Genomic DNA, 27,325 nt, shown 5'->3' on the forward strand with positions numbered 1-27,325 from the left:
TGAGACTTCGACTCGGAACCCTTGTTTTATATTCCTTTCAATTCCATACATACGGATCCACTCTCCCCAAGTATATCGACTCTCATCAAAGACACCCCAAGCAAACTCGCTTTGAACTTAGGACTGTTCCAAGTCTCTTTTATGGGTTGCACCTAATACGACCATTATTCCCACTGTCATTATAACTTCTTCCACATGCATAAATTCAGTGTTGCGTTCAACAGGCGGAAGTCAACCGCGACCTCGGAGGATTTCCAGCATGGCCCAGTGACACCACCAGAGGGGCAATCATCATTCCGAGTTATTGAACGATCAGACCCTTCTCTCGGCAAGTCATTCGACGGCGGCGCCCGGATGGCCAGGGCTTCTGGGGGCTACATTCCCAAGCCAAGTCATCTGGATCAGTTCGACAACGAGGATAACATGTTTGCAGACCTCAAGAGTGGCAATAGGTGAGTTTTCTCTAATTACATCCCCCCGCCCTCTCCTGTGTGACTCGCCAAGGAATGTGTTGCACGGCTACCGTTGGGTCGGTTGGTCTGAAAAAAAGATAAAAATAAGTCATGCACCCAGGCGCTGACACCTTCTCAGGGGAAGTGGGGCGTCTAATACGACCAAAGCCACATCAACTGATACCTCCTCAAGGCACAGTAATGCCTCGACCGCTCCATCTTCAACAAATCTCGAATCACACGACGATCACAAGCACTCTCAGAAAAAGAATCAGAAGCAGAGTCAAAACCAGAATCTACACGACATAGCTCCACGAGCCGCTGTCAAGTCAAGCGGGTCCGGATTTTTGAACCGAGCTGGTCGAACTTTTTCATTCGGCGTTCAGAAAAAGCACAACGCTTCGCCCCCAAAGATCGACAACGATATCCCGCCCGTCCCAACCATTCAACAGGATGCTTATGGTGGAAGATCGCGAGGTCTGACCGAATCCACAACTAGCACCGCTACACCACCCCAGCTGGAGATGGAGAACAATGGTATGGACATGGGAGGGGATTTTGGTTCCATGTTTTCGTCGTTCGATAAGAGGGCGAGCGTTATTACAATGAGAGCTGATGGATCCGCCGCTCCTCGATCCCTCACCAGCAACCGTCCTATTCAGCCTCCTCCTCTGAGCATCAACAAATCCAACAAAGTCGAGCCAGGCCCCGAGTCTTGGGGCCGAAACGAAGACGATGGTCTACTCGGCCCCCAGCCGGGCTCCCCTGAACTGGATGATGTGCCACCTCCTGTTCCGCGCCATCAGAGTTCTTTCAAGACCTCCAGCCGACCGTCCGATATCATCGAAGATGAGGACGCGAAATTGTTGCAGGACTCAATTGCCGTGGGACGACTGTTGTCCGAGTCTAGTAGCTCTAACGCTCCTTCTGGTCGTTACCGACGAAACGAAGACTCTTTCTCATCCTTTGAGAGGAAGCCCTTAAACTCAAGCTTTAACAGAGGCGACGATAACCTTTTCGAGGGAACTTCGGCTCACAACTCGCGCATCACCAACCGCCTCAACACGCGAAACCCCAGCCCACAGCGCAACACCAAGGTAATGACACCAGCCCAGTTTGAGAAGTACCGAAAGGACAAGGAGGCTCACGGTTCGAGCGATGGAGTTCGGCAGTCAACTACCAACGACGATGACGACGAAATCAACTACGATGATGATGAGGATGAGATCGAGAAGTCTAAACAGCAAGCGAAGCAAAGAAGAAAGCAGGAGGCTCACATGGCAGTCTACCGGCAGCAGATGATGAAGGTCACTGGAGAACAACCTGATATGCACCCACATGACCGGCCTGGCCTAGCAAGCTCGATGAGCGCTCCACAGCTTCATCTCATGAAGACACCATCCCCTGGGCTTCCAGCTGGTGCTTCTGATGAGGATGATGACGAGGAGGTGCCTCTGGCCATTCTTCAAGCTCATGGTTTCCCCAGCAAGAACCGACCACCTGCCCGGCTGAGTACTATGGGCTCGAATCCAAACCTGCGAGCATCTACACAGTTGGCGCCACCACGGCCTGGCTCGGCCATGGGCGAGAGCAGCCAAAATCAGCGCCACTCGATGCTTCCCGCCTTCGCACGTGGCCTACCTCAAGACCCTTTTGTGGGCGCCAGTATCTCAAAGCCTGCCATGCGTGAATCGCTGACCTTCAGCGGCGGTCTACCTGCTTCCGAGTCTCAGCAATCCCTACCTCCCGGTGGCTTGGTTGGTGTTATCGCCAACGAAGAACGTTCGAGGGCTATGCGACGTGGTGGACCCAACCCTAACGGTCAGAAATTTGTCCCCGGCATGAACGCGCCACAAGGCCCTCCATTCGACAACCCCCAAGCCATGATGAACGCCATGAACAGTATGTATAATATGCCTGGCATGGGCATGTCACAGCAGCAGATGATGCCCCCACCACAACTCACGGTTGGGGACCAAGCACAGCTCCAAATGACACAGCAAATGTCCCAATTCATGCAGATGCAGATGCAGTTTATGCAGATGATGGCTTCCAACAATCAACAGCAGCAACCTGGCATGATGCCGCCGATGCAACCTCCTTACGGCGGAATGTCCGCCACTCAGTCTATGAACGACCTTTCATCGCGACATTCGATGATGCTGGAGCCGACTTTGGAGCCTCCTCGCCGCATGGACGCTGGAATGCGTACTATGAGCATGGTCCAACCCAGCTCAGGCAGTTCGTTCTTGCCGCCAATCGGTGGTTACGCCGGCTCAATTCATGGCATGCCCATAGGCTACACTCCATCTATTGCCCCTTCTGAGCGAAGCAACATTGGTCTGCCTGGCCGCTACCGACCCGTGTCACAAATGCCAGCCGCGACTGTTCCCGAGCCACATCGACGAACCAGCACCATGTCTGGAGCGCTTGGCCATTGGAATGAACCCAAGACAAAGTCAACCATCAACATCGTTACCACTTCTGGTGATGGTTCAGACGATGACGATGAGGAGGGGTGGGAGGCTATGAAGGCAAAGCGTGATAAGAAACGCAGCATGTGGAAGTCAAAGAAAGGATTAGGAAGCGAATTTGGAACAATGATATAATCAAATGGTCAATATTTTCGAGAGATTATTACAAAAGAGATGGGGTCAAGATTGGTTCATATGCTTTTGTTTTTTTGCATCTGGATATCCACAGGTTGGAATAGCCCAACCTTCGTTTGGAGAGCCTCATACAATTGTATATTCTAGAAATTGTGCTTTTCACGAGGGCGTCTGTGGGGAAAGATACGACAGGCACTGTTGGATTTGAGCCTGGCGCATGATAGATAAATCTTTATGCCTGTAATTGACTAATTGGGAGGTCACTTTGATGCTCATCTACATGTGTGAACTGGTCATGTCTCTGTATCTGACATAAGCCCTCGGGTATGCATTGGCTTACATTGTGATTTCTCATTTATGTATATCGCTGTTTTAACCATCAATGGTACCGTTGGACCACTCCTTCCTCTTGACTCCCATCTCAACAGCTGCCATACCCCAGTCCTCACCGTGGTTGTGGCCCTTGCCATCAATTCCGGCGCGAGCTTTTGCTTGGTCATCACTCAGTACGGTCAAGACACCAAGGATGACAGGCACACCAGTGTCAAGCTGCACGCGCATCAGGCCTTGGCAGGTTGACTCGGCAATGTATTCAAAGTGCATAGTCTCGCCCTTAATCAAGACACCAACAGCGATGATGGCATCGAAAGCGCCGGAGGAAGTAGAGAGCGAAGTGAGATCAGTGGTAGATGAAGCCAGAAGGTCGCCGGCTGAGGGGCCACCAGTTGAGGTGCCCTGGATCTGGGAAGCAGAGAAGAGGCTGGAGGAAAGCAATGCGTTAGCAACTTGTTCTACGTACAGAGACACATGGAAAAGAAACTTGCCGCTGGACAGCGATGGGGAGCTCCCAGGAGCCAGGGCAGGATTGAACGACAATGTTAGACTCCTTGACGCCGGCTGCTAGGAGCTTGTCCTTGGCTCCAGTCACAAGAGGATCGATAATGGTCGAGTTCCAGCGCGCGTGGACGATGCCGATGCGCAGACCAGAGCCATCGAAGTGCTGAGGAGAGGGACCCTTGAGAGACATTATGGTGAGATGAAAGTCGATATATGTTCAGGTGATGTGATAGAATTGTAGCTTTCGGCAATTGGGGCGATGCTTTCGAGGGAGATCTGGTAAGTCAAAAGATCAATGGTTTAAGTTAGTTTCAAGGTAAAATAAAAGCTTGGAAAGTCCGGAGGAAGGACGCGGGGCTCGTAGCGGGGTTTCTAGGTCACGTCACAGGGGACAGCTGCTATGGAAGTTGAGGTTGGAACAAGATGCAGGGACCGTTGGGGTACGTACCTGATCGCACTTTCCTCCTAGGTAGGTACTGTTGATGATTGAGTGCCCAGTGTCGTGTTCTTTAGTACTGTCCTAACTTGAGGAAGGAAACACCATCCGCACTTGGAATCTCCTTCTTTGTATATGCGCAATTAATTTTGTTATGCAGACAAGATGAATCACAGCCCTTTAGAATATCTCTCTCTCTTTCTTTCATCCTCCTCCATCGCTAACAGGCTTTGCATTAATTCCTCTCTCTTATACATCTCCACCAGCATTATCCACATGATCCATGACCCATGATCCGTGTTAGTCTCTCAGGCAACCAGATGCCGTGTCTCAATACAGCATAAACGGACGACACCGAAGCTCTTATCACACAATTCAATCTTCAAGAAATATCCACCGCCATAATGTCGATATCACAGTTACCGCCATCTTCGGCCCATAGCCTGAGATCTTCGCATCAGCTTCCCGGTCCTCTTGCCGTTGTTAAAGAGCTCGTCGACAACAGTATCGACTCGGGTGCCACTTCCATCGAGATCACAATTGCACCCAACACTGTCGACAAGATACAAGTCCGAGATAATGGCCGCGGGATACAGATTGAGGACTTCCAATTTCTAGGATGCCGGTCTCATACAAGCAAGATTCGAAACTTTGACGAACTTCATCAAAACGGCGGCAAGACACTAGGCTTTCGTGGCGAGGCTCTCGCCAGTGCTACTGAAACGGCTACAATCAAGATCACAACTCGAACTGCTCAAGATCCAATTGCATCACTTCTAATACTGAAAACAAATACGGGCGGTGTCAGCAAGAAGCAGCCAGTATCTGGCACCGTCGGAACCACTGTCCAAGCTTTAAACTTATTTGACAAATTCACTGTCCGCAGACAGAATGCTATCAAGACGAGTCGAAGGTCTCTGGTTGAGATCCAACGTCTCCTGGAAAGCTATGTGATAGCAATTCCCCATCTCAAGATCTCATTCAAAGTGTCGAGTCCTTCAACCCAGTTGTGGTCTTATTCTCCTTGCCCGCCATCGAATACGCAAGAGGCAATCACTCAAATTTTTGGTCACACTCTTGCTACTCAGCTTATTTCAGTGTCGTCTGATTCGACAGTTGAACTTAAGTCAACAGAGGTGCAACCAGGAACTTTGAGGATCACGGCACTTCTACCACGACCGGACAGCGATGTCCAGGTCATAAAGGGTAAGGGAGCTTTCATCTCGGTTGACTCGCGGCCTATTTCATCTGCCAGGAGCACTGGGAAAAAGTTGGTGTCTGTCTTTAAGTCGAGCATCTCTAAGATCCTTGGCTCGCCCGACAGTTCACGAGCACCTGCAAATCCATTTCTACAAATCAGCATCCAATGTCCACCGGGCTCGTATGACCCCAATGTGTCGCAGCTGAAGGATGAGGTGATGTTTGACAACGAACCAGCAGTCATCAGTTGTTTTCAATCTCTCTGCGACGCCATATACGTTAAGAAGGTCCCGGGCAGCAAAGGAATGCAAAACAAAAACGTGCCAGCAGAGAATACTCTTTCACATGCGGCCGGAGCTTCGAAAGCTCCAAAAGCAAACGAGGGCGAAGGAAGACTTCAGATCAAGACTAGGCATGAAACCTTGCCATCCGACCAAGATCTTATTGAGCCCCTTAATGACGAGTTCGAAAGGTTGCTTGTTGGAAATTGTGGCGCGTTTGGGGACGGTGAGAGCACTATTCCTAGCGCTTTCGCCCGCTCTCCTTCACCAAGCAAAACACGACACCAAATCAACAATGTGATCAGTGACACTAATCAAAGCGAAAGAATACAGCAGATGATGAGGACGAAATTGTGCATCAACCTTTCACGGAGGGACAGTGATTCCACCGACGTTGATGGCACAGCTGAGTTGGTTCCTGTGCAGATAACACCTCGTCGGGCAGCCCCTCCACCTAAAGAGCAACTGCAGTCTCATTCTCGGCGTAGGACACTGGCACTGGGCCGTCTCTCTGAGGATATCGGTTCTTATTTTCGCCCTGTACGAGACAAGCCTATTGTGATCGCAACAGACGACACCGCCACGCCCGAGATCACTCAACTTGGGGACAGTTTGACAAGCTCTTCTGAGACTAACCGTTATCCACTGAAGGAACTGACGCAGTCGGAAATCAACACGTTTCAAGACGAGGAAGAAGAGGAAGAATTCAGTGACAGTGAATCACAGGCAGAGCTCCCTCTTGCCGAGCCAGTTCTTGGCCCATCTCCTCGCACATCTCCACGCCGTATGGCCCCTCCTCGTATGCCGAACAGCCCCTTCCGACCACTCACAAGGCCGCGACAATCCTCCAACATTGACACAGGGTTGGAATTGTTGCCAAATCTACAAACTCCTCCGCCTTCGGACCCCAGACGTGTCGACAACTCAACTCGTCGTGATTCGCGTCGTAACTCAGCCAACATCTTGACTCGAAGCCAACGGCCTTCCCAAAGTAGCATGACGCCATCAACAAACAGGACAGGCGACCAAGAATCGAGGCAAAGTCGCATTCTTGCGGGAAGTGGGCCAACTGCATCCTACAACAGACGTCGATCCGAACAAGTTGGGCGTGGAAATGGATTGGCCGGTCGCAGAAATGCCCCGACCAGTCGCGACAGCTCAGACGCACATATGAAGGACTGGTTATACAACATTAACGCGAATTCCGAAGACCAGGAAGGTTAGCAGCCTTCTGGCCAAGGACAACTATTATCCCAAGCCTATGCGGAGCCTGGTTCGTCTGGCAAGGAGTCACAGAGTCAATCGCCTCTTGGTGGAGCCAATGAACAGCAGAATGCCGTCCACTGGTCCCATTCCATACAAGCGTTGCTGATGAGGACGCCGCCACCACGAGAAGAGAAATCCGACAATGAGACTCAAAATGAGCATTACGAAGTGCTAGATCATAGTCAAGATTCATACAATGGACAGGTCAACCCGAGGCCAACCAAACGGCAACGACATGACTCAAGCAACACGACTTTGACGAACGAAGAGCCAGACCCTAGGCACCTTCTCATCAAAAGACAACGCATCCGTACAGGAGGAGGACAGCTGAAACGTGTTGCGTCGAAGAAGCTCCCACTTGAAACGATTCCTCAAGTCGATCTCACAGTGAATCTATCCGTCAAGGCCAGGATTCAAATGAGCGAGCTCATACGTGCGACTCTGGAATTCATGAAATCAGACCGAGCAGCTGAGCAGTATCCTGCCATACGGTTCGACAACATGGCCGAGGTTAGCAAAGTGGACGAGTTGTTGAGGCATGCCACGGAATCATGGTTGAGCGGGGATTCATCAATTGAAGTGGAGTACATGCTGCGGTCAGGAGCGAAGGGCAAATCGAAAGCGTGACATTTGTTCCTGGCCCAGACCCAGCGGCATATATCTGACCATGAAAGCTTCACGACACTGTTTTTTCGGGTTTTATAATTATCACGGGTTAATAAGCAAGGAAAGATGAAGAAAAGCGCTTGCTTGCGGAGACTGCTTATACGATTGAACGACTAAGTAAGGAGACCAAGGACAGATATGAAGCTACGTAGATAGTCAACTTAATAATGGAACTAAAGCTGAGGCTAAAAATTATGTTTGAATCCAAGACAAAGCACCCCGATCTAGTTAGTGACATGACGGGAGCCGCGGGCCAATTCTGAAACATGGCTGGAGTGTTCTCAGATTGAGGTATGTAGCACATAGAGGCTTCTATAGGGTATTGACACGGGAGTTGTTCAAAATGATGATGAGTGGCATCGATGAGGTCAGGAATGTGACAGTTCATGAGAGCAACCAGCGTTTTGGTCAAACTATGGTATATATACATCATCAAGCGCATTACAGGTCCAGGGATACGGTCGAGGATTTGCAAGACGAGCTGCAATCGAATATTTGGATCTCGGTGCACCAGCCGCGTGGCCATTTGGGGACTCAGGCTTGAAGAACGAGGCACCGTACTGTACACCACGGCAGAAGAAAACACGATATCAAGATACATGTCATGCCACGGTTGGGTTGGTGGCTGTTCAGGTTTGGGTGTGATGCTGAGACTGTGCCAAGTCTAGCACAAAAGGGTGTCGTTGATGATGGGGGTCTGATTTGCTTTTAGGGGACTTCTGGCGATGTTGTTTGTTGATGGAACCTTATGATGATGATGATGATGATGATGACATAGCCGACATTTGTCTCTGTACGTATTTACCAACAGCGCATTAATGTGTGAATTATTGACATGGGAATGATTTTATAAGCTTGAAATTTGCTAGAAAATGCCGGGGATATGGATGAATAGAGATGGAGTGGAGGTTGGATGGAGGGATGTATACATACACAAACACCTGCCTTACTGTACAGAGTATGGATACAATAAAACCAGATTCCTGGCAACCATGAGAAATATCCCCCAATCAGCAATGAGCCAACTGAATAGAAAGACACAATATTTACAAGAAAGACTGAATATCATGGGAATTAATATACCGACTGGATATCCCCCAAATATACTCATCCTCCACTACATAGTACCTACCTGTCAAGGTACTGAGGTACTGTGTATGGGTTATTCAGTGAGTAGATCTGATGAATAGGGAAACTTTCAGGCATGTTGGAGGAGAGTGCATGGGATGATGGATGGGCCGACCCATGGATTTTAGTTGGTTCTCAAAATAGCCCACCTATAAACTTTGACACTAAGTTTAGTCAACCCTAGGATTGCCAAAATAAACGGTCAGCGCATGTGGATAGGGCCAATCCAATGTGAAGAAAAGGGTTGCCAAGATGTGAAGGGAATTGTCAATGCTCATATTGTCATCAGCTCCAGTTCCAGTCCCAGTTCCAGTTCCAGTGCCGGTTCTGGCTCGTATCTGCAATTGCTTTGCATGAAAAGACAGATAGAAAGGAGTGAGCCGACTGGCACTGGAACAAGCGCATGATGTTTGGCTTGATCTTATCATGACTCACATGTTGCTTTGCTTTGTGCTCATATCTCATGAATTCAGCTGGCTGGGCTGAGGGATGGCGATGGTTCCCGATGCGCCTCCGGTGTAGCAAGTAAGCAGACATGAGATGGCGTCCAATGGAGTGTCTCAAGATAGGTAAATGGGCGGCTCATATATGGAGCCCGGCATTATATACAACGTTGTATGAGAATGAGAGAGGAAAAGGGCACAGCCAAAATGTGACTTGGTGGTAATATGCGCTTCGTTCCATCGTGGCTGTGGCTGACCCGAGAAGGACTCCTTGCATGTCCTGGCTTCTAAACGAGGATTGCAATTAACCCCGTATTGTAATATTTTATTTTGATTTAGGTTCTGTCGATAAATCAGATATTCAGAGTGACGATGATCATTTTATGAGATGTATATATATGTCCTCATGGTACTTGATCAAAAGGGGAAGATATCGACTAACAAGAAGCTGTACGGACGGCCTTTGCCCGTTTTAGTAGCCCGTAGAAATGGAAACTCCATCTCGGGTTGGATCTAAGCCGCACGCCATGACGTTTTATACTAAACGTCACTAAAGCTAGTGCAGATTGGGATTGGAGGGGAATTTGTTTTACGAGAATTGCAGGAAACAAGTACCGGGTACTTGCAAAGCTCAGCTCACTTGAACAACACCATGACTTTGGATTTATGTGTTAGGTAGTATATGGGTACAATCAAGAGGCCAGTAAGTTAGTAAGTAAATAATGAGACGATTAGAGAATTGCACTATAAGTATACCTGGTAGACTATAGTTGATCTTATTCACTTGGTCGCACAATAACTAATTACCCTTCCCTTCTCCTGATAAGCATATGTACATCCATGGCTCGATCCAAAATGACCTGAGATAAAGATAGGACGGTGGGCTCTTAGCGTCGACCCAGCCACAACACCTAGTGACCCTTTTATTCATTCCACAAAATCTCACTCGAGGCCAGGTGTCGACTTTTCTTTCTGGTTTGAGTTGAGCTTGTTGCTCGTCAAGGGGAAAAGGGTTAATAATTCATTTTTAATATCCTCATCAAGTTACCGAGCTACAAGCTGACGAAAAAGAGGTGATACACGCAACACGTAAAAGAACAACCCACTTATGCTGTAGATCTTTACAGGGGGATCGTCAACACTTCCATCCGTCATACAGGACCTCATCAGTCCTGTTTTAAGGGGATCCTTACAGGCTGCTTCTAACGTGCAGGGCCCCGACTAAAAGTAGGTACCAGGTACTCTGACCCGATCAGGCAACACACTTGTCATGGTGAGTTCCCCGTCACATTTTCCCACTTGCTCTTGCTCCATCTCTTTCCTGGGCCCCAAAAAAAGAAAACGAAACCCCATCGCAGCCCGTTCAGGATCAAGGCACACACACGCACTGACACACGCGCGACAGCACACAGCACACAGCACAAGCACAAGCACACCACCTGGGGCTGGCTGGTTGTTGGGTCCCTTTACCCTTTTTTTCTTTTTCGTTTTTTTCCCCTTGCTTAATCTGATCTTGTTCTTTTTTCACCATTCTCCATCAACCTGGAATAGTTCCTCACTCACTCGCTCGCTCGCTCGCTCGTTCACGTTCCATCCTATCCATCGCTCGACTTCGTTTCGCTTCGCTTCTCTATCCTGTGTTTCAAGTAGTTTCTATCAGCATCCTTTTTACCTAGGTAGCTCTAGTAGCTTTCGCCATTTGATCTGATCCGTGGTCGTCTAAAACCTATCGTCCGCTGCCGTTTCGAGAATTGCATCCATCGTTTGCTGGTTGGTCTCAAACCACCCGTCGGCTTACCCTCTCGACAACCAAGATGATCTCAGTCTGAGCCACCACGAACATCCCGATCCGATCTAACTCGACTGCTCTCGCCCTGACAGCTTCACCTCCCCCATCCGCCTTGGGCTACTAGTCCCTGTCGGCAACTCAATCTTGATTATCTCAGCTTTCTAGATAACATAATCTTGGAGCTATGCAGCCTGGTCTGGCCGGTCAACAACTCGTCGATTGCTGCCCTCGCACACGTTATCACGACCTCGCCCAACGCTTGCCTGGGAGGCGACATGTGGCACGGCCATTGAAACGCCCATTCTCTGGCTCTGTGCCTGATGCTCTCGCCACTGTAGATTCATCTAATCACTCACATCAACAGCAGCGACATTCCACAATTATGTCACAAGTTGCCCCTCGACACAGGGCATGGGTCCCTCGACATAGTACGATATCGCAATTCTCAAAAAGTATATTAGTCACTTTTCTCATCGCCCTGCACATTGTATCGCCCGCCTATGCCGTGAGGATTCCTTTTACAAACTGCCTCAGCGACGCTTACCGCTTGCACGAACCGACACGACTACAATGGGTTCCCCTATATGCCGATGCTGTATTCGATATCGAGGACGAGAAGCACAACCTCCGTGTCATCGTGTGGGGTAACGTCACAGGTGCTCGAACGACGAGCCAATTACCTTCACCTGATGATCCTTCCTGGAAAAACGACGATAACATCAATGGCAAGATTGATGAGCTCCCCCAAAGCGGCTACCGGACTGCGACGACCTACTTCCCAAGGGTGAACTTCTTGACCTATGCTCCGTACAATGACAGGTTTAACTTCTGTAATACTTCGCTGGTCAACGGTACATGCCCCCTTGGTCCCTACTTTGGAGAAGTCGATTACAGGTATGTGTATACCATACCGGGCGTTCATTCGTAAACAAGAGACTAACCAAAACCCACAGTGATGCGTACAAGCTGCCTTCCATCAATATCACTTGGGATGCATATGCATCATATGCCTTTGCATCCCTTGCACCAAGCATGTCCATTGTTGACGGAACTAAGGATGCCCCACAGATCGGTTGCGTTTCCATGGCCATAACTCCAGATCTCGGGGGTCTCTCGTGGTTGCTCAAGTTTCTACCCATGATTGTGTTGCTCTTCACAGGCTTCGCAGTTGTTTTCTCGGCCATCTTTAGCCCCTGGGGCTCAACCGATGTCTTCCACTGGACCTCCAACTACGGACGCGACGTCGATTTGCTCCGCCTCGTTACCCCTGGATTTGGCGATTGTCTTCAGTATATCCAGTTCATTGCACTGAGTGGTAGTCTGACGCTTGACTACCCCGGTTTTTATCAGCCTATCGTCAGTCAGATGGCGTGGTCAACACTGATGTTTAACGAAAGCTTCGTCGCTGATGCTCCTTCATGGCAAAGCGTCGTGGATGGTATCTATGTCACCAATGCCACCTATGGACTCCAGGAGCTTGGCCAGTTGGTTGGCATGGCGGAAAGCCGAGATATTTGGGCCGGCATGATGGTTTGGTTATGCGTGTGCATCGCCTCAGTGACCGTGCTTGTCCAAGGAGGATTCGCGGTCCAGTGGCTATTTCGCAAGATCAACAACACACCTGAGGAGGACCTGCGTTCAAAGAATGTCCCCTTTTCCGTCGGTAACGCCGTCCGCATCGTATTCAACTACTTCTTGTTCCCCATTGTTGCTCTGTCATGCTTTCAGCTCGTCACTGCGGGCGACTCTCCGACTTACACCATTGCTCTCGCCGTTGTTACTCTGATCTTCCTCATCATTTTTGCCTCGTATCTCTTCTATCTCATCATCAGAACAAGACCGAAATCCGTACTCTACGATGACTTACCCACTGTACTTTTGTATGGGCCTCTGTACAACACCTACTCCGACGAGGCTGCTGCATTCGCCCTTATCCCTGTTTTCTTGACGTTTCTCCGAGGCATTACAGTGGGTGCAGTTCAACCAAGCGGTATTGCTCAAGTTGTCTTACTGGCCATTTGTGAAGTTATTCACATCCTCACGATCCACGCTTTCCGTCCATTCCAACGCTCAACAGCGATGAACGCTTATCACACGCTTTTTGGCTCCCTTCGTCTCGTCTCGATCCTACTAATGGTAGCATTCGTGCCTACACTTGATGTGTCTGAGGGGGACAAAGGTTGGATAGGATACATCATTTTGGGTATTCACGGCACAGCTCTGATCTTTGGCTTCTTCCTCAACGCTTTGCAAACCATCATTGAAGTCACTGCTCGTATGCTTGGTGCGGGTGGGGATGACGCTCGAGGTCTGACCCGTGGAGGGCTTACAAAGATCTTTGGTGCGCGACAGCTGTCTCGCCGCAACACACAACATCGTAACACTGGCCCATCCCGAGCCAGCCAGTTGTCGACGGCCGCAATGTTGGACCTGGACGATGGTGGTAAGTCAGGATACGTTATGCCAAGCGGAAGGGTTCGTAGCGAGTCTGGTGCTAGTCTCGGCGGACTCATGAACCCTCGGCATAGAAGCAGCTCAGCCCTCGATAGCATCGACGTCTATTCTGGTATGCCGCATAACATAGATAGTAGTAGTTCATATATGCCTAACACGCCTGGAGAGAGGAGTACATTTTCTTTCCTGCCGTCGCCCAACGCTGCCCGCCATCACCCGACTCAATCAATGGATGCCGCCGACCCCTACTACCGACCACCGAGAAGACGACGCGAGGCAACGAATGGATCTATTCATTCAGAAGGACCCGACGCCTCGAGCCCCCCAGACATTAAAAGAATGAGCCAGCCAGGGGGCTTGGGTGACCCTGCAGATATGGGTGCGGATATTTCTCGAGCACCGACCCCGGCCCCTCCCCCTCCTGCTGGGTATTCTCAAGTCAGTATTCCTCCGAACCGACCCGACTATGCTACTCGCGAAGTGGACTTTTACTACGGTGTTCGCGGACCGGCCCTGAATTCCGATGGCCCTGGTCGAAAACTTGGAACGGGGCCTGCTGATCCTACGGGGCCTGTGGCTACGGCTTCGGGTTGGTTCAGAACTCTCCTTGGTGGCAAGACGAAGGAGAAAGGCAAGGGTTTCGAGGTGGTCAGAAGCTCACGGATGCCTCCAGCCATGATGGCAAGGAATGGCCAAGAGTCGCCCCCCGAGGGCATTCCCGTGGCTATGGGCGTGCTACGAAACGGACCTATCGACTCTGATGATGAAGATGAGCCTCAGCCAAGGCGGTCACCAGGCCGCCAACCACAGAGTGCTCTTCTTGACGACAATGGAGATCCCCAGGACTCTGAACCAGACAGCCCCGTGTTGGAGCGACCACAACGTACCTTCAGTGTCGGTAGCGAGAGTGTCCCAAGAGAGCCGAGCAAGTCTTTGTCCAAAGCACCACATATCGCACTGCGCGAGGCTGAGGATGATGACGCCCCAGAAATCCCTCGCAAGAGCTCGAAGCGTGCGTCGGGCCACTTCGCAGGTAGCAGTGACCACAGTCACAGCCGGGCACCCTCCCTCAACCTGATGAATATGCCTGGCTCAACAATATCTTTCGACTCGCAGTGGCGAGATGCTGATGCGGTAAGCCGTGCCTCGAGTCACCACCGAGCTACATTATCAGGGTCCTCTCGGCTACCGTTCGAACGGACAAATTCCCAAAAGCGGTTGTCGTCCAACTCGTCTATAGAGTTCCCGGGTGAATTCTCGCAGATTGATTTCGGCCCATCAATCGACGAGCGACCGGCCAGTTTTGGCATGGTGTCGCAGCATGGTGTCAGCCGAGTTGACCCGTTACACCGTGACGTGGATCTGCTCGGCAGCTCTGCTGAGCTTGTCGAAGATCCTCCTGCGAGACCTCGTACTTGACCTTGTTGTGCTGATCGATGTCACAACACAACTAATGGCTTGCTGCTTCCCAACGCGATTACCCACCATGACATGCTCTCTCCCTAAACACACAAACATCACCTACTACACCCTTGACGGTTTACATCTTAATATCATTTTCTTTTTGTTTGGTTGCCCTCAGGGTTAAACGCTATATGATCTATAGATCAAGATCCAAGGATCTTGCACACGAGCACACATGCTCCCACCTCTCTCATTTTGTCTCATTTTTTTTTTTTTTTTTTTGGTTATGGATCATACATATTCAATCACAGCTATGGCGACTTGCGGAGGAACACAAGCTACGAAAGTACAAGCGAAAGGGCAGGCGTTTTACGTGAATTTTGTGGCATATTTGCTCTAACTGGGACCTGTTTATCTTCTTTTCTTTGTGTCTTTGGGATTTGTATTACTTGAGAATGTCCATACTAGCGTTGGCGTAACAAAAAAAGCTGGTCCGAGGAGTGGATTTACACAAGGGGTGGTCGATATGGAAGCTCATTCATGTTGTCTACTTACTGGTTTTGTAGTAGATTATGTGGGAAATGAGTGTGGTTGGCATATATAATTTTGTAAGAGGGAAATATCTTGTCAAGGGTTGGGATGTGCACATCCTGAGACGATGGGACAAGATCCAGGGTTTGCATCTGATAAAATCCTAATGAGAAGTTGTAATGATCCTTATCTACATGGGGGTTTTGCTTGACATGTGTTTCTACATCTTCATTGAATCAAGCGATATCCCTTTTCTATGCTTCTTTGCGATGGCTGAACCGGTATACTGTCTACGTTAGAGTCTCGCATTGTTAACTTGGCTCGTGCGTCATCATCATTTCACTGTGATAAAACCAATGCCTGATCGAGCCCTTCTTGCCGCTTCCTTCAGCTCTTGATCCTCAACGTCAGTCCATTTGACGCTGAGGTCGTTCCAGTTCTTGCCGGGGGTATTGTACTCCTTGCGCCACTGCGCGTGCACCTTCTGCAGGCGAGACATTTCGCGCGGGTCGCCCGAGCCGCTGTACAGCATGAGGGCTGTGCAGGGCGGCAAGGCATCATAGATGCGTTGAATGCGCTCTGTGAAACGGACCAACGCCTGCTCGAGCTGGGATTTGTTTGAAAGTTCCTCGGACTCTTCGGGGGGGCCGCCGTCGCTGTTCGTGTTTTCGATACGGTTGCGGTTCCACCAGCCTTGAAGGGCCTCAAGCTCACGCATTCTCGCCCAAACAAAGTCGACGCCGCCGCCACGGATTTCGAGGCCGTCCGGGTCTCCTTGCACAGCACGGATTACGTTCTTGGTCACATCCTCGTCGTTCTTGCAGCCGAGCTGATATGTAGCGCCAGCTCCTGCGCCCTTGGATGGGTCGCCCCAATCAATAGCAGCACTTGTCTTACCCACTTCAAGGCCTCCCGCAGCGCCCCCTTGAGCCTTGTATGCGGTTCCAGCCCGTGCAAGACGACGGAATAGATTTTCTCCCTGGGAGTCGGACGTACCCCATGCTTTCCCCTTTTCGCATTTTTGCTTAACAAGATCGAGGCATGTTTTGGCGTCCTCAATGCTGTCATGGCCGCTTGCGCCGCCTTTTTGAATCTCCTTGGACAAGTATTTTTGGGCGAGCCATTTTAAGGAGGACTTGAGTGGGGGTCCACGAGGATGAGGGTAGATAATGGAGGTGTCTATGATGAAGGGATGAGAGATACGAAGAGCCTTGGTGTCTGACTCTAGAGAGTGTCCTATTAAGATTGTGCGGGGGGTCAACAGTTCGAGCAGCTTCTGCTGAATATCGTGTAGTGTAGTCGTAACAGGTGCGAGCATCTCTTCTGTGATGCCCGAAAATTGGGTAACGTAGTCGATAATGGGTTTATCAGGCTTGACAAGCTCGTCGAGTATCACATTGCCGACCCAGTCGACTATGCTGATTCGCGTCAAAGAGAATTCGTTTTCCCCAGTCATACACATTTCGCAATCCAGGGCCAAGACGTCTCGTCCTGCAGTGATACTACCCTTTTGAATCTCATCCGCAGGGGGTTCTCCATCTTCAAAATTGTCTACATTCGTGATCACCCAGCCAGGAGGGAGGACGAACTGGTCTTTTGCGGTACCTTCTAGCATAGCTGGATGAACTAGATAGCCGTTGTCACTCAAGTCGTCGACATTGCAGAGGAATTCGGTGATGAGCGTCCTCTCATTCTTCCACCCTTGAGGTTCGGACGCTGGCTTGGGACCTTTCTTCTGCCCGTTCTTTTCCTTAGGAGCCGGGGCGGTCAAAAAGGCAGCCAGGGGTGAATGCATTTTTCCATGGCGGTCATCGCCTGGGGTCTTGACAGGCCACAAATGCGTAAACATTTTTGCGAAAGGCTGCAGTGCTTTTGGCAGACGCTCTTCCTTCAACTCCCTGGGATGATAGTCGTCGGGCGATGTGGCGATAGTGTTGCCTCCCTTTGGAGTATCATTGTATGTGTCGAAATCGACTGTGTGCTTGAACATGGCTTCCTCGACACCGGGTATCATTATAGCTACAATCTTTCGAAAGGCAGGACGGTGGGTAACGCCAACCCACTGGGGACCAGAACCGTCGGCGAAAATATAAGTTACCAGATCTCGTAGTTGGCTAATATTGACCTTTGATTGGAGTCGTGCGTTGGGTGAAAAGGTAATCGTGGGATAATTCTTGCCTGGCTTGGGAATCTTTTTAAGCTTCTTGGAAGCGCGCGAAACGACCTGCCATTCTCCTTGGTCGTCATCCTCATGAGGCTTGGAGCGCTTGAGACTGCTATCGCTTTGTGTGGAAGTAGAAGTCTCAAGTTTCGCGACCGCGGTTGTCACAGGTATACCCTCGTCGAACTTTTCTGGTTGCTGAACCGCATCTTGGTGCTCGTTGGAGTAGGACTTTTCGGAGGTATCAAGGACAGGGTCGGCTCCTAGGACGGTAAGGGTTTTGTCGACGATTTGCGCAGCTTTTCTCTTTGATTTCTTACCCATGGTGACTTTATGCGAGCGCAGAGAGTGCGCCGCTGGAAATATAGACGTAGAAAGATTGACGTCGTAAAATTACGAAGTTGCAAGGAAGTAAAAATCATTGACGATCCAAGTCAAGAATGCAGAAAGCATTTGCCATGCGAAAAGGTACGTACCTTTTGAGCTGCAGCGGTTCTACTTGTAGGTACTAAGGTTCCCAGCGGAAAATGGGGGGGCAAGGAAGCCTACATGGAAGTTCACTGCAAGATCGACCAATAGCAGTGTTAAGATGCTCCAATACCAGTAACGACAATCTAGTATAACAGTAGGTATCAATACCGTATTGGTAAGTTAATCACTGCATTCCATAGATATTTGCTTTATGAAATACAAATATATATAAGTTTGTACCCGTGAATCTATTGCTCTCACTGTCTGAAATCCATCTCGAGTACCTCCAATCCCAGGTTAGCCAGGGCATCAACTTGCTTCACCACAGCGTATTCAAAAAAGGCACGCGCTTGATCAGCTTCTGGATCCTCTCTCCAAGTATTGATCAGAGATAGCTCTTGCCCTCTGCCTGGTAGTTGGTCTATCTCATCCAACATCTGCTTTGCAGTGACCGAGACCTCCCACTCTTGCACGTAGCCCTTGGGAACCGACTTGAGAATCATGATGAGCAACATCTGGCACAGCGATACTTGGTCGATATCCTGAAGTGTCTGAAGAGCCCGTTGGTTGAAGTCCCCTTTGACTGCTACCGCTTGGGAACTTTCAAGGTAGGCAGTGTCTGCTGCAGTATTGGCTAGGAGTTTGGCAACGAGTAAAAGACCCTTGGTGCGGACCGGGTGGTATGGTATAACATGACGATAAGAGTCACAGGAAGTTGTGATGAAACATGCCGTTACCAAAGCATATGCAAAGTTGCCTTCCTCGGCGTACAGGATCGATATCTCCGACAGCAGTTGTGGGAGCGGTGATATCGCCCACATGTCTTCGGCGGCCAATCCTCTACATCGTTGGTAGCGTTTCCGTAGATATGAGCGGCGAGTTTCCAATGACCCAGTTGATTCTTTCTCTTCTAGTAGCTCAGAAAGTTCTTCGCTGTGTCTTTTGGCCGCAGAAACTTTGTTTAGGTCTGTTGCTCCAGGATGTCGACCAAGTTTACCAACATCCGCGACAAGACTATGGTGATTCATGCCAATGATAGGTGAGTCGGCGCATACTTGGTACACGTTGAGGTCTCTTTTGCACCTCGGACACATACAGTCAAAGAAGTATGGTGCCAGTGCCTGTTTTCGCTTTGACAGAGGGAACGTGTAGTCTAGCTGTCTGTTAGTAAGGGATCAAAAGACCTGTGGAAAGACGCACCTGTGTAAGAGATTTCGATCTCATCGTCGATCTTGATCGGTTTCTCCGCCCTCAGCACAGCTTTCCTGCCGATAAACTGCACCATGGCATTTGGGATACAGGAGTGGTTCGCCATGGCGAGCTTTGGCCCAAGAAAGATGCCCACTTGACCCAGGTCGGTGTCGTATCTGTGAAAGGCGTTTGTTTGGATCTATGTGGCATCAGGAGATGGTCATGTAAAGCAGTGGATTTCATGCTTACTCTGCAGAGAAGATTCAGTGCCCTTTGAACCTCCTCTTGACCTGTTCCCAACCCAGCAAAGGCACTCGCGCCCATAGCCATCATCTCCATGTCCACCCATTTCTCACTCTTCCGCCAAGACGCGACATTACCTTCCAGATCCCCTATAGAATTACCAATCTCTGGCTTAACTAGCGCTTGGATGACTGCACGTATGGGCGTTGGTAGTCCCGGGCGCCCTTGTTCCGTAACCTTGCGCAGAACCTTGCACTCTTTGGAGTGAACAGCCGTCCAATTTGCCGCTTGACAAGCAGCATCACAGTAGGACACAGCGTGGCATCTGGAACAGGCACGCACTTCTGCCCGTTTAAAGCAATGGCTGCAAATGGTATTTATGTGAGAAAGCGAGGGGATGAGAATCGTGGGTGTAAATGGGAGGATAACATCGCCTGGGGCAAAGGTTTTGATGGAGAAGATGCCTCGACCTTTGTGACGAGATTTTACTTGAAAAGGCGCTGATTGATCCATTTCGACAAAGACGAGGAATTAAAATCAAATCTGTTCAGGGGGGCTGATTTCTCAAGAAGTGATTGATATGTGATATTGGTGCTGTTATGTGTAAGTGGAATGGTTGGTGTAAGGTCAAGTCTAGATGAAATTCTTCTTTGCTTGCTGAGCCATTCATTAATCGCCCAGCCAGTGGGGGAGGGGGGGGGGCAACAATTCACACATGGCATCCACCACTAACAATCTACAGATGTATCATAAGATGCACCGATTTTCAGATATTTTAACAAGAAAGTAACATATTGTTTATGCTAGATAAACCTGAATTCGCATATTCTACAGTTCGGGTCGAGGCGGAACCTTGCCGCTCTTCCTCAACGCCCCAAGCCGGTCATATAAGTCCCGGCTCCAGTGGCTTCTATCCTTCTTGTTCTCCTTCAAGATTCTCGCAACATGGTAATCCCAGCATCCCTCTTCGGTGCTTGTCTCATACACTCGGCACTTGGCATCACTGGCTCGCTCTGTACGAGGCCACTGACCAAGCTTGGCGCCCATATCCTCGTCCAAAAACGTATCGAGGACCAGCTGCCCAACTTTGCGTTGAGTCGTGCCCCATTCGCCACCTTCGGGTACAAGGACTTCGAGGAGAAGCTTCATACCACCGTTCTTGAGAAAGTCTGCACGGATGATATCGCTCTTCATGAGACCGTTGATGGCTCCAACCTTGGCTTTCGCCGTGGAAGCCAATATCCTGGTGTCGATAGAGGATGGAACATGAGAAGGTACGAGAGATGAGTAAAGGGATTCCTTGAGAGACTTGCTGTGGGCAGAGCACTTGGCCTCCATTAGACCGGACCACTGCTTCGTGACTTCTTTCAGGGCCGCTGCGTTGTTTTGCAGAGAGGCTCCTAGAATAGCGGCTGCTTGATGATCGCGGGGCGTAACACCTGCGGGAGTGGTGGTATCGGAATCGCCCATCATACAGAACAGTGCCTTCAAGACTTCTGGGTCTTCTGTAACCTTGAGACCGTAGTAAATGTCATGAGACAGTTCCTCCATTCCTTCGAGCGCATCATCAAGCTCGTTGCCTTCACCTGTCTCTCCAGCCTTCAACATCTTCATGGCGGTGAAAAAAGGCTTGCCAACAAATTCTTCGTCTTCGGGCTCCTTGATTTTGCCAATAGGCTCATAAGCCGGGGCGCCTTTGGGAATCTGGGGGTCCTCCTGTTGCTGTTGGTCCACAACGACAACTGCCTGATCAACAGGGAGACCCTCGAGGGCAGGGTTTCCCTCATCAGGGACGTTGATCTTGGCTTCCTTCTTACCGTTGGACATGTTCAGACGAACGTGAAGTCCATGAGGAAGTTCTTGGTCATCGTGAACAATCTGGAACTCATCTGTTGGCTGGAAGACTTTAGGGTAACAGTCCTTGGGATTGTCTGTGTGGCAGATGAGTTCAACATCTGCGCTAGGAGAAGGTTCTGAGGGTGAAGATGAGGCGAGTGTCGGTGCTGCGAAGATGCAGAAAACGATGCCCAAGACCAGGGCGACAATGAAAGACAATGGTTTTGCCCTAGAGGGAGCCATGATGAGAGTGTTATGGAGAAGAAATGTCTCCTGAAGATGCAGAGTTTTGAAAGGGCGAGGAGGAGTTCAAATAGTCTCGACCAGGGAGAGTTTGTCTGGGGCCAACTCCCGTTGTTTGTAGCGGCAGAAAGTCCCAAGGGTAAAGTAAAGAGAGGGGTGTATCAAGGGAATGCAAGACAAAAGAGGCAAACTTGGACAATGGAAAAGTATAATAAAGTCTAATGAAGAATGTCAGACAATTCTATTTATTATATGTTGTCCAAAAACTTCAAGATATGAGTCAGTCGAGCAAAAGGACACTTCACTTGTTTGATCATGAAATCGAAGTCACTAGAAATGGCAACTTGTCAAGAATACTCCAGACGGGACCTACTAAGGTACCTATGGATGGATCCGCCAATTTAGTTAGTAGGTAGTTAGTAGTTTGGGCACTGGTTTCCAGTGCTCGTGCCACTATAGAAAAGAAAAGAGTTTTAGCAATCTGTGATTGGTTCAGAATATCAAGCTGGCTTAGTCATAGTTCTATAAATGGTCGTGATGTGAATTGTGAAAACACATCAACTATAATCATGTTGGTAAGTCTTGGATTGAAATCTTTACTGGCAATAAGGTCATTCGGAGCGTGATTATCGAACATGTCTCACTAATACTCGGAATTCATACCAGCCTTCCCTTTTCCACAGGGGCTAATCAACGTTGACGATGCTCTCAACGGTCAGAATAATGAGCCAACATGAGTTATTGAAACATGACCTGATAAACTTGGTTACAATTAGAATGGTTCATGTGACGCATGGAGAATAAGTCAAAGGGGCTGTCCTCGCTACAATTAGCTCATTCTCGCAATCAGCTCTAGCAGGTGAATGTCTCAGCGCGGCCCACGGCCCTGTAAATTCCTTGCAAAGGGTCTCGAGGAGGCTGAATGCGGCAGTTGAAGCAATGACAATAAACCCATATAGTTAAATCACTCGTCATAAAGTCTAATAAGCTGCAAGGAGTGGGTGGCCATGGAAGATATAAGAGTCAGCAATATGGCAGACTCCTGGATGGTAGAAAGCAGATATTCAGAGCAATCATCTCCAGTACTTCTTCACTACATCCAAACGTACATACATTTCAAGATGTTGTGTCCAAAGCTCTCGTACTCTCTAGCCTTTTTCTTCTGGGCCATTGTCCTTGAAGCTGCGCCAGCAATGGATCATCATCATCATCATCATCATCATCATCATCATCATCGCCATGGCAATCACCATCTTCAAAGCCTTCACGCCGAGAGAGCAGCACTTCTTCACCGAACGACATTGCACTCGCACTCTCCTCATGAATCCCCCCAAATTGTGGTCCAAGAGTTGCAGCAGCCCAGTGAGAGTCTACCAGCCCTGGTGGCACCTGACCAAGAACTGGATGGCCATTCCGCAGAGAGGTTGACAGTATAAGACTGTATAGACAGTAGTGAGTGGTATGATGTCGTTCTACCCGGTCAATCTTGCTGACTTATCGATAGCAAGATACAAGTAGCTGCATGGGAGCTAAGAGCCAGGGCACGACTAGGTACTAAGGTAGAGCTGGCTCATCTAGCCTGGAGGAAATGTGTATTAATAGATACTGGACTGTTTAATACCGAGTCGAGGAGGGATCTGGCGCTGCGCGTCTGTGGTGGGGTATCAATGAGGTTTCCCCTCTAATAACTGTATTGCTCTCATAATGTTTTATTGATTTGTTCTTATTTGTATAAACTATTTTATTTTGTATTACATTGCTGTGCATCAAGACCTATGCACAATCATGATGACATGTTATACCATCTTATCTCCGTATAATCACCAGGTCTGATTGGCTCTATTGATCTACCTAAACCCTCCACTGGAATTGGGGGAGCTGTCGCTTCTCCCTTGAGTCTGATCTGTCCCTGTCCCTTGGCTGGCAAGACTGGTCTCTTCTTTTGCTCTCCATCAAATCGCCCTCGGTTCAACGCCCCGACCGACCGATACGATACCCTTTCCCACTGTCCTTTCTCTTCTTTCCATCCTTTTGATTGTCATTAAAACCCAGCAAACTCGATCTGAATCCGTCGCGCGACCTCAAGAGCTCTACGTTAGACCAGAGCAGAGCTCGCTCTTTAGCGCATCCACCCCTGGTCCTGTCCTGCGAACGATCTTCGTTCCCATCCCACCCGCGATGCCTTCTCCACGCCGAGTACGCCTACTGATCCTGGCGACAATCGGCACCTTCATATTCATTCTCTTCTACACCTCTGGCTTTGACGGTCACCATGATGCTGAAACATCCACCGGCCAAGAATTTATCAAGAAGACCCAAAATGCCATGAGCGCAAACGAGATGCCTGCTCCCATCGTGGACTTTGCCACGGGCGAGAAGGCTGGATCAACACACAACGATAAGGACGGAGACGGTGATGTCGATGAGGAGGACAAAAATATGGCCGCGGAGATGCAGCAACGTCTCAAGGCTGCTGAGGCAGAGGCCAAGGGCAAGGCCAACGAAAAGGGTGGTCTGCGACCAGACCCCCCTAAGAAAGTCGTGGGAGTCGGAAGTTCTGCCGAGGGACAGAACAAGGACAAGATTATCAAACCAGCCGCTGGAGAGCAGGGCGCTGCCGCCGTTGCTCCTGGTGCCGCTGCTGCTGCCGCTGATAAGAAGCCTGTGACAGAGACAAGGACAAAGGAGGAGCTTGAGGCTCGCGCAGAGCTTGATTCCATCCTCAAGAAGTCACCTGGTACGTTGAAATCAAGCAGCGAATAACAATCACAGGTTACTGATCACTCTATAGTCATTATCTTCTCCAAGACCTACTGCCCCTTCTCGAAACGAGCCAAAGCCATCTTGATTGAAAAGTACTCCATTACTCCCGAACCATACATTGTCGAACTTGACGTCCACCCCCAAGGCTCAGCCCTGCAAGACCAATTGCTCGAGACGACCGGACGAAGGACTGTACCCAACATTATGGTCAACGGCGTAAGCCTAGGTGGTGCCGACGACATATCCGAGATGGACCACGCAGGCAATCTCGTAGGCAAGATTGTCGACCTCGGAAACAAGCGCGTCGAGGTTACGGAACGGACCAAGTAATTCAGCGCATACGCGGCGCATTTTCTTCTCTCTTTATTCTTTATATACTCCTTCATGGCCTGTTTGGTCCGCGTCGGACTTCTCTATGAGGATCTACTGCAAGGTTGGGTACGGACGGGCTGTCGTTCCGGGCTTTTGTCAGCACAATTGGAGTCTGGGCGCTTGGGAATTCATTTTGTTTTGTGTTGTTAAGAGGGGGCATAAGCTGCTGGCATTCTCCGGTTGACATGGAGGAAAGGTCGACGATATTGGTGTACACTATAGCTAAGCTAATGATTGTCAGATATATATATATATATACCTCTTTACGCACAGACTGTCACTGTTAATCTTCTGCTGTATAGGCCATACTTGTAAAAGCAAAAAGCGGATTGAACTCGATGTACACCATTAAGCATTCAAGAGAGGCATAACGCTCACACACGGCAAGCCAAACATTAAGTACATTAGTACCTATAACACATAAACTTGGCCGCCACCAGCCGAGGTAGCATTCGCAGCCAGTCGGCATATGATTTTTCAATTGGCTACCTAGGCACCGGAATAATAGTATCATGACTACCTACTGTAGTAGTACTGAGTACTAGTCTCAGTCAACTCCCCTCACAAGAGGCTGGCCTGCCTATTTTGTACCATACATGTATCGTCATTCAATACAACCTTTCAGGTTCGGCCTGTCTTGATTCCATTCAATTGTATCATTATTAAGCGGCCAAGAACTCGATGCCACGATGGGGCATGCAAACGATATAGATGGGATTGTCTTCGTCGCAGAGCTGCTGGAGTTAATTCTCTTGCACCTCGATATGAAAACACTCCTCGTCTCTGCATCCCGTGTATGCCGTTACTGGGCCACGACTATAGCAGGCTCGCCGAGGATTCAGCAAGCGCTGTTCTTCCAACCTCTGTCTTCACCTGAGACAGGACGACCCGACTCATTTACACTCAATCCATTGCTAGTTGAGAAGTTTGGGAGGTGCTTCTTTGATATCGACCGCAAGCATACATACCTTCGAAGAGCAGACTCGCTTCTTCGACTACGCTGGGCTCCCGAGGGTGCGATTGCGAAGCAGGGTACAGCGGGAAGTTTGACATTGGCAAAGTCGAATCGTCTTGAGAGCTTGACCAGAAGCAATTCCAGCTGGCGACGGATGCTTGTATCTCAACCGCCGCCACCATCTTTAGGATACTTGCGGCTCGACGTCGTTGACATATGGTTCCATGAAGTCTACACTGCGCAAATTGGCCCGAAACCTCCTCTAAAGGGCCTCACCATGGGCCAGTTGTATGACATGGTGCACAGCACGATTTGTGACCGGGAAAACTACACCATATGGTACCGAGTAAGCTGGGACAAAGCACGTGAATTGCATCAGATGGAAGTATGCAAGGAGAAAGTCTCGCAGCTTTTGGAGGAAACGAACGTGGTAGTTGAGTTTTATAGACAGGGCGAGGGCGATGACGACTATGATTGCGGGCCATGGGACATTGTCAGTGTGAGGGAGGCATTTAGAAGTGAGGGCTGTGGTGATAGCAAGACTCAGAGTCTGACAGAGAGTGAGCTACAGGAGTTTCAGCCGCTACATTTGGATGTTTCAACGCCGATTTGGTATCATACGGTGGAGGATGATTCGACTGTCGATGCGGAGAGCTGTGGATATGGCTACTTATGATAGATGGCTATCGAGAATGGGAGGGTTACATCGGTTTGGCAAGGCTCATAGAGCAGATAACATGATACCTATCCTAGGTATGATAAGGGAAATATATCCCTGTGAGCCTTGATATCATTGAAAATTCAGAGTAGGTATTTTGATGTTCTCGTCTCGTCTTGTATTGTTATTGTCATGATGGTCTGAATATTGAATGTTCTATTAGATGGGATAAAGTGGAACATGTTAAATAAGGTTATTTAGAGAGCGGGCGCATCTTCTGCACTTACAGGCCTTGATAACGCGGGGTTACCACTAACATCACCACCTAAAGGCACCCGAACAAAAATCTAGGCCCAACTCAGACCCAGAGCTGAAAAAAGAGGTGCATGCCTCTAAAGAGATAAAGCAGCAATTCATTCATATAGGGACGGACTACTCCCGCCCTTTTTTCATTTTTTTCTCTTTTCATTTTTCATTTGTGTCTCATCTTTACTCCGTTTTAAAATCCATAAACCATTTATATCTAAAAACATCATCTACAACAACAAAAATACAATGGAACATCCTACCTCGAGCTCAGACACGGCCTCTATCCTCTCAGGATCAACCGTCTTCTCCAAAGAAGCCCAAGTCTCCATCTCAGACTCACCGACAAAAGCCGAAATAGACACCTCGACGACCAATGATTCAAAGCAGCAGCAGCAGCAACAACAACAACAACAACAACAACAACGCAAAAGCATGCGACAAAGAGTCCGCAACGTTGTCACTGATCTCGGACGTCCACCGACTACAAGAGATGATTTGAAGAGCGGTAATGCGACGCAGAAGCATGTTAATGTTGGGCCTGCTTCCGGCACGGTTCTAATGGGTTCTACGACTGTTTAAGGGGAAAACTACCTAGATAGATGGTTGAGAGTTTGGATTTATGTACCA

The 27,325-nt window shown here is 49.3% G+C and overlaps 11 protein-coding genes across 11 annotated transcripts; 7 read left to right on the forward strand and 4 right to left on the reverse strand.

Moving 5' to 3' along the window:
• Window positions 1–195: 195 nt before the first annotated feature.
• On the forward strand, window positions 196–3,061 carry FPOAC1_001249 (uncharacterized protein; the record flags this gene model as incomplete). The annotated part of the gene is made up of 2 exons (XM_044845854.1): window positions 196–452; window positions 592–3,061. The coding sequence occupies 2 exons, from the start codon at window positions 196–198 to the stop codon at window positions 3,059–3,061; spliced, it is 2,727 nt and encodes a 908-aa protein (XP_044711770.1).
• A 372-nt stretch (window positions 3,062–3,433) lies between these two features.
• Window positions 3,434–4,088, reverse strand: FPOAC1_001250 (uncharacterized protein; the record flags this gene model as incomplete). Its single annotated transcript, XM_044845855.1, has 2 exons — window positions 3,434–3,802; window positions 3,861–4,088. The coding sequence occupies 2 exons, from the start codon at window positions 4,086–4,088 to the stop codon at window positions 3,434–3,436; spliced, it is 597 nt and encodes a 198-aa protein (XP_044711771.1).
• A 650-nt stretch (window positions 4,089–4,738) lies between these two features.
• On the forward strand, window positions 4,739–7,708 carry FPOAC1_001251 (uncharacterized protein; the record flags this gene model as incomplete). Its single annotated transcript, XM_044845856.1, has 2 exons — window positions 4,739–7,034; window positions 7,134–7,708. The coding sequence occupies 2 exons, from the start codon at window positions 4,739–4,741 to the stop codon at window positions 7,706–7,708; spliced, it is 2,871 nt and encodes a 956-aa protein (XP_044711772.1).
• A 3,781-nt stretch (window positions 7,709–11,489) lies between these two features.
• FPOAC1_001252 (uncharacterized protein) lies at window positions 11,490–14,980 on the forward strand (the record flags this gene model as incomplete). Its single annotated transcript, XM_044845857.1, has 2 exons — window positions 11,490–12,001; window positions 12,061–14,980. The coding sequence occupies 2 exons, from the start codon at window positions 11,490–11,492 to the stop codon at window positions 14,978–14,980; spliced, it is 3,432 nt and encodes a 1,143-aa protein (XP_044711773.1).
• Window positions 14,981–15,830: 850 nt separating this feature from the next.
• On the reverse strand, window positions 15,831–17,981 carry FPOAC1_001253 (uncharacterized protein; the record flags this gene model as incomplete). The annotated part of the gene is made up of 1 exon (XM_044845858.1): window positions 15,831–17,981. The coding sequence occupies one exon, from the start codon at window positions 17,979–17,981 to the stop codon at window positions 15,831–15,833; it is 2,151 nt and encodes a 716-aa protein (XP_044711774.1).
• A 404-nt stretch (window positions 17,982–18,385) lies between these two features.
• Window positions 18,386–20,075, reverse strand: FPOAC1_001254 (uncharacterized protein; the record flags this gene model as incomplete). The annotated part of the gene is made up of 3 exons (XM_044845859.1): window positions 18,386–19,281; window positions 19,329–19,518; window positions 19,569–20,075. 3 exons carry the CDS (start codon window positions 20,073–20,075, stop codon window positions 18,386–18,388), a joined length of 1,593 nt encoding a protein of 530 aa, XP_044711775.1.
• Window positions 20,076–20,390: 315 nt separating this feature from the next.
• Window positions 20,391–21,641, reverse strand: FPOAC1_001255 (uncharacterized protein; the record flags this gene model as incomplete). Its single annotated transcript, XM_044845860.1, has 1 exon — window positions 20,391–21,641. The coding sequence occupies one exon, from the start codon at window positions 21,639–21,641 to the stop codon at window positions 20,391–20,393; it is 1,251 nt and encodes a 416-aa protein (XP_044711776.1).
• Window positions 21,642–22,672: 1,031 nt separating this feature from the next.
• Window positions 22,673–23,077, forward strand: FPOAC1_001256 (uncharacterized protein; the record flags this gene model as incomplete). Its single annotated transcript, XM_044845861.1, has 1 exon — window positions 22,673–23,077. The coding sequence occupies one exon, from the start codon at window positions 22,673–22,675 to the stop codon at window positions 23,075–23,077; it is 405 nt and encodes a 134-aa protein (XP_044711777.1).
• A 742-nt stretch (window positions 23,078–23,819) lies between these two features.
• On the forward strand, window positions 23,820–24,734 carry FPOAC1_001257 (uncharacterized protein; the record flags this gene model as incomplete). Its single annotated transcript, XM_044845862.1, has 2 exons — window positions 23,820–24,378; window positions 24,433–24,734. The coding sequence occupies 2 exons, from the start codon at window positions 23,820–23,822 to the stop codon at window positions 24,732–24,734; spliced, it is 861 nt and encodes a 286-aa protein (XP_044711778.1).
• An 806-nt stretch (window positions 24,735–25,540) lies between these two features.
• Window positions 25,541–26,407, forward strand: FPOAC1_001258 (uncharacterized protein; the record flags this gene model as incomplete). Its single annotated transcript, XM_044845863.1, has 1 exon — window positions 25,541–26,407. The coding sequence occupies one exon, from the start codon at window positions 25,541–25,543 to the stop codon at window positions 26,405–26,407; it is 867 nt and encodes a 288-aa protein (XP_044711779.1).
• Window positions 26,408–26,944: 537 nt separating this feature from the next.
• Window positions 26,945–27,277, forward strand: FPOAC1_001259 (uncharacterized protein; the record flags this gene model as incomplete). The annotated part of the gene is made up of 1 exon (XM_044845864.1): window positions 26,945–27,277. The coding sequence occupies one exon, from the start codon at window positions 26,945–26,947 to the stop codon at window positions 27,275–27,277; it is 333 nt and encodes a 110-aa protein (XP_044711780.1).
• Between the last annotated feature and the right edge of the window lie 48 nt (window positions 27,278–27,325).

This window comes from Fusarium poae, chromosome 1, assembly GCF_019609905.1.
Source record: "Fusarium poae strain DAOMC 252244 chromosome 1, whole genome shotgun sequence".
In the NCBI taxonomy this organism is placed as follows: domain Eukaryota; kingdom Fungi; phylum Ascomycota; class Sordariomycetes; order Hypocreales; family Nectriaceae; genus Fusarium; species Fusarium poae.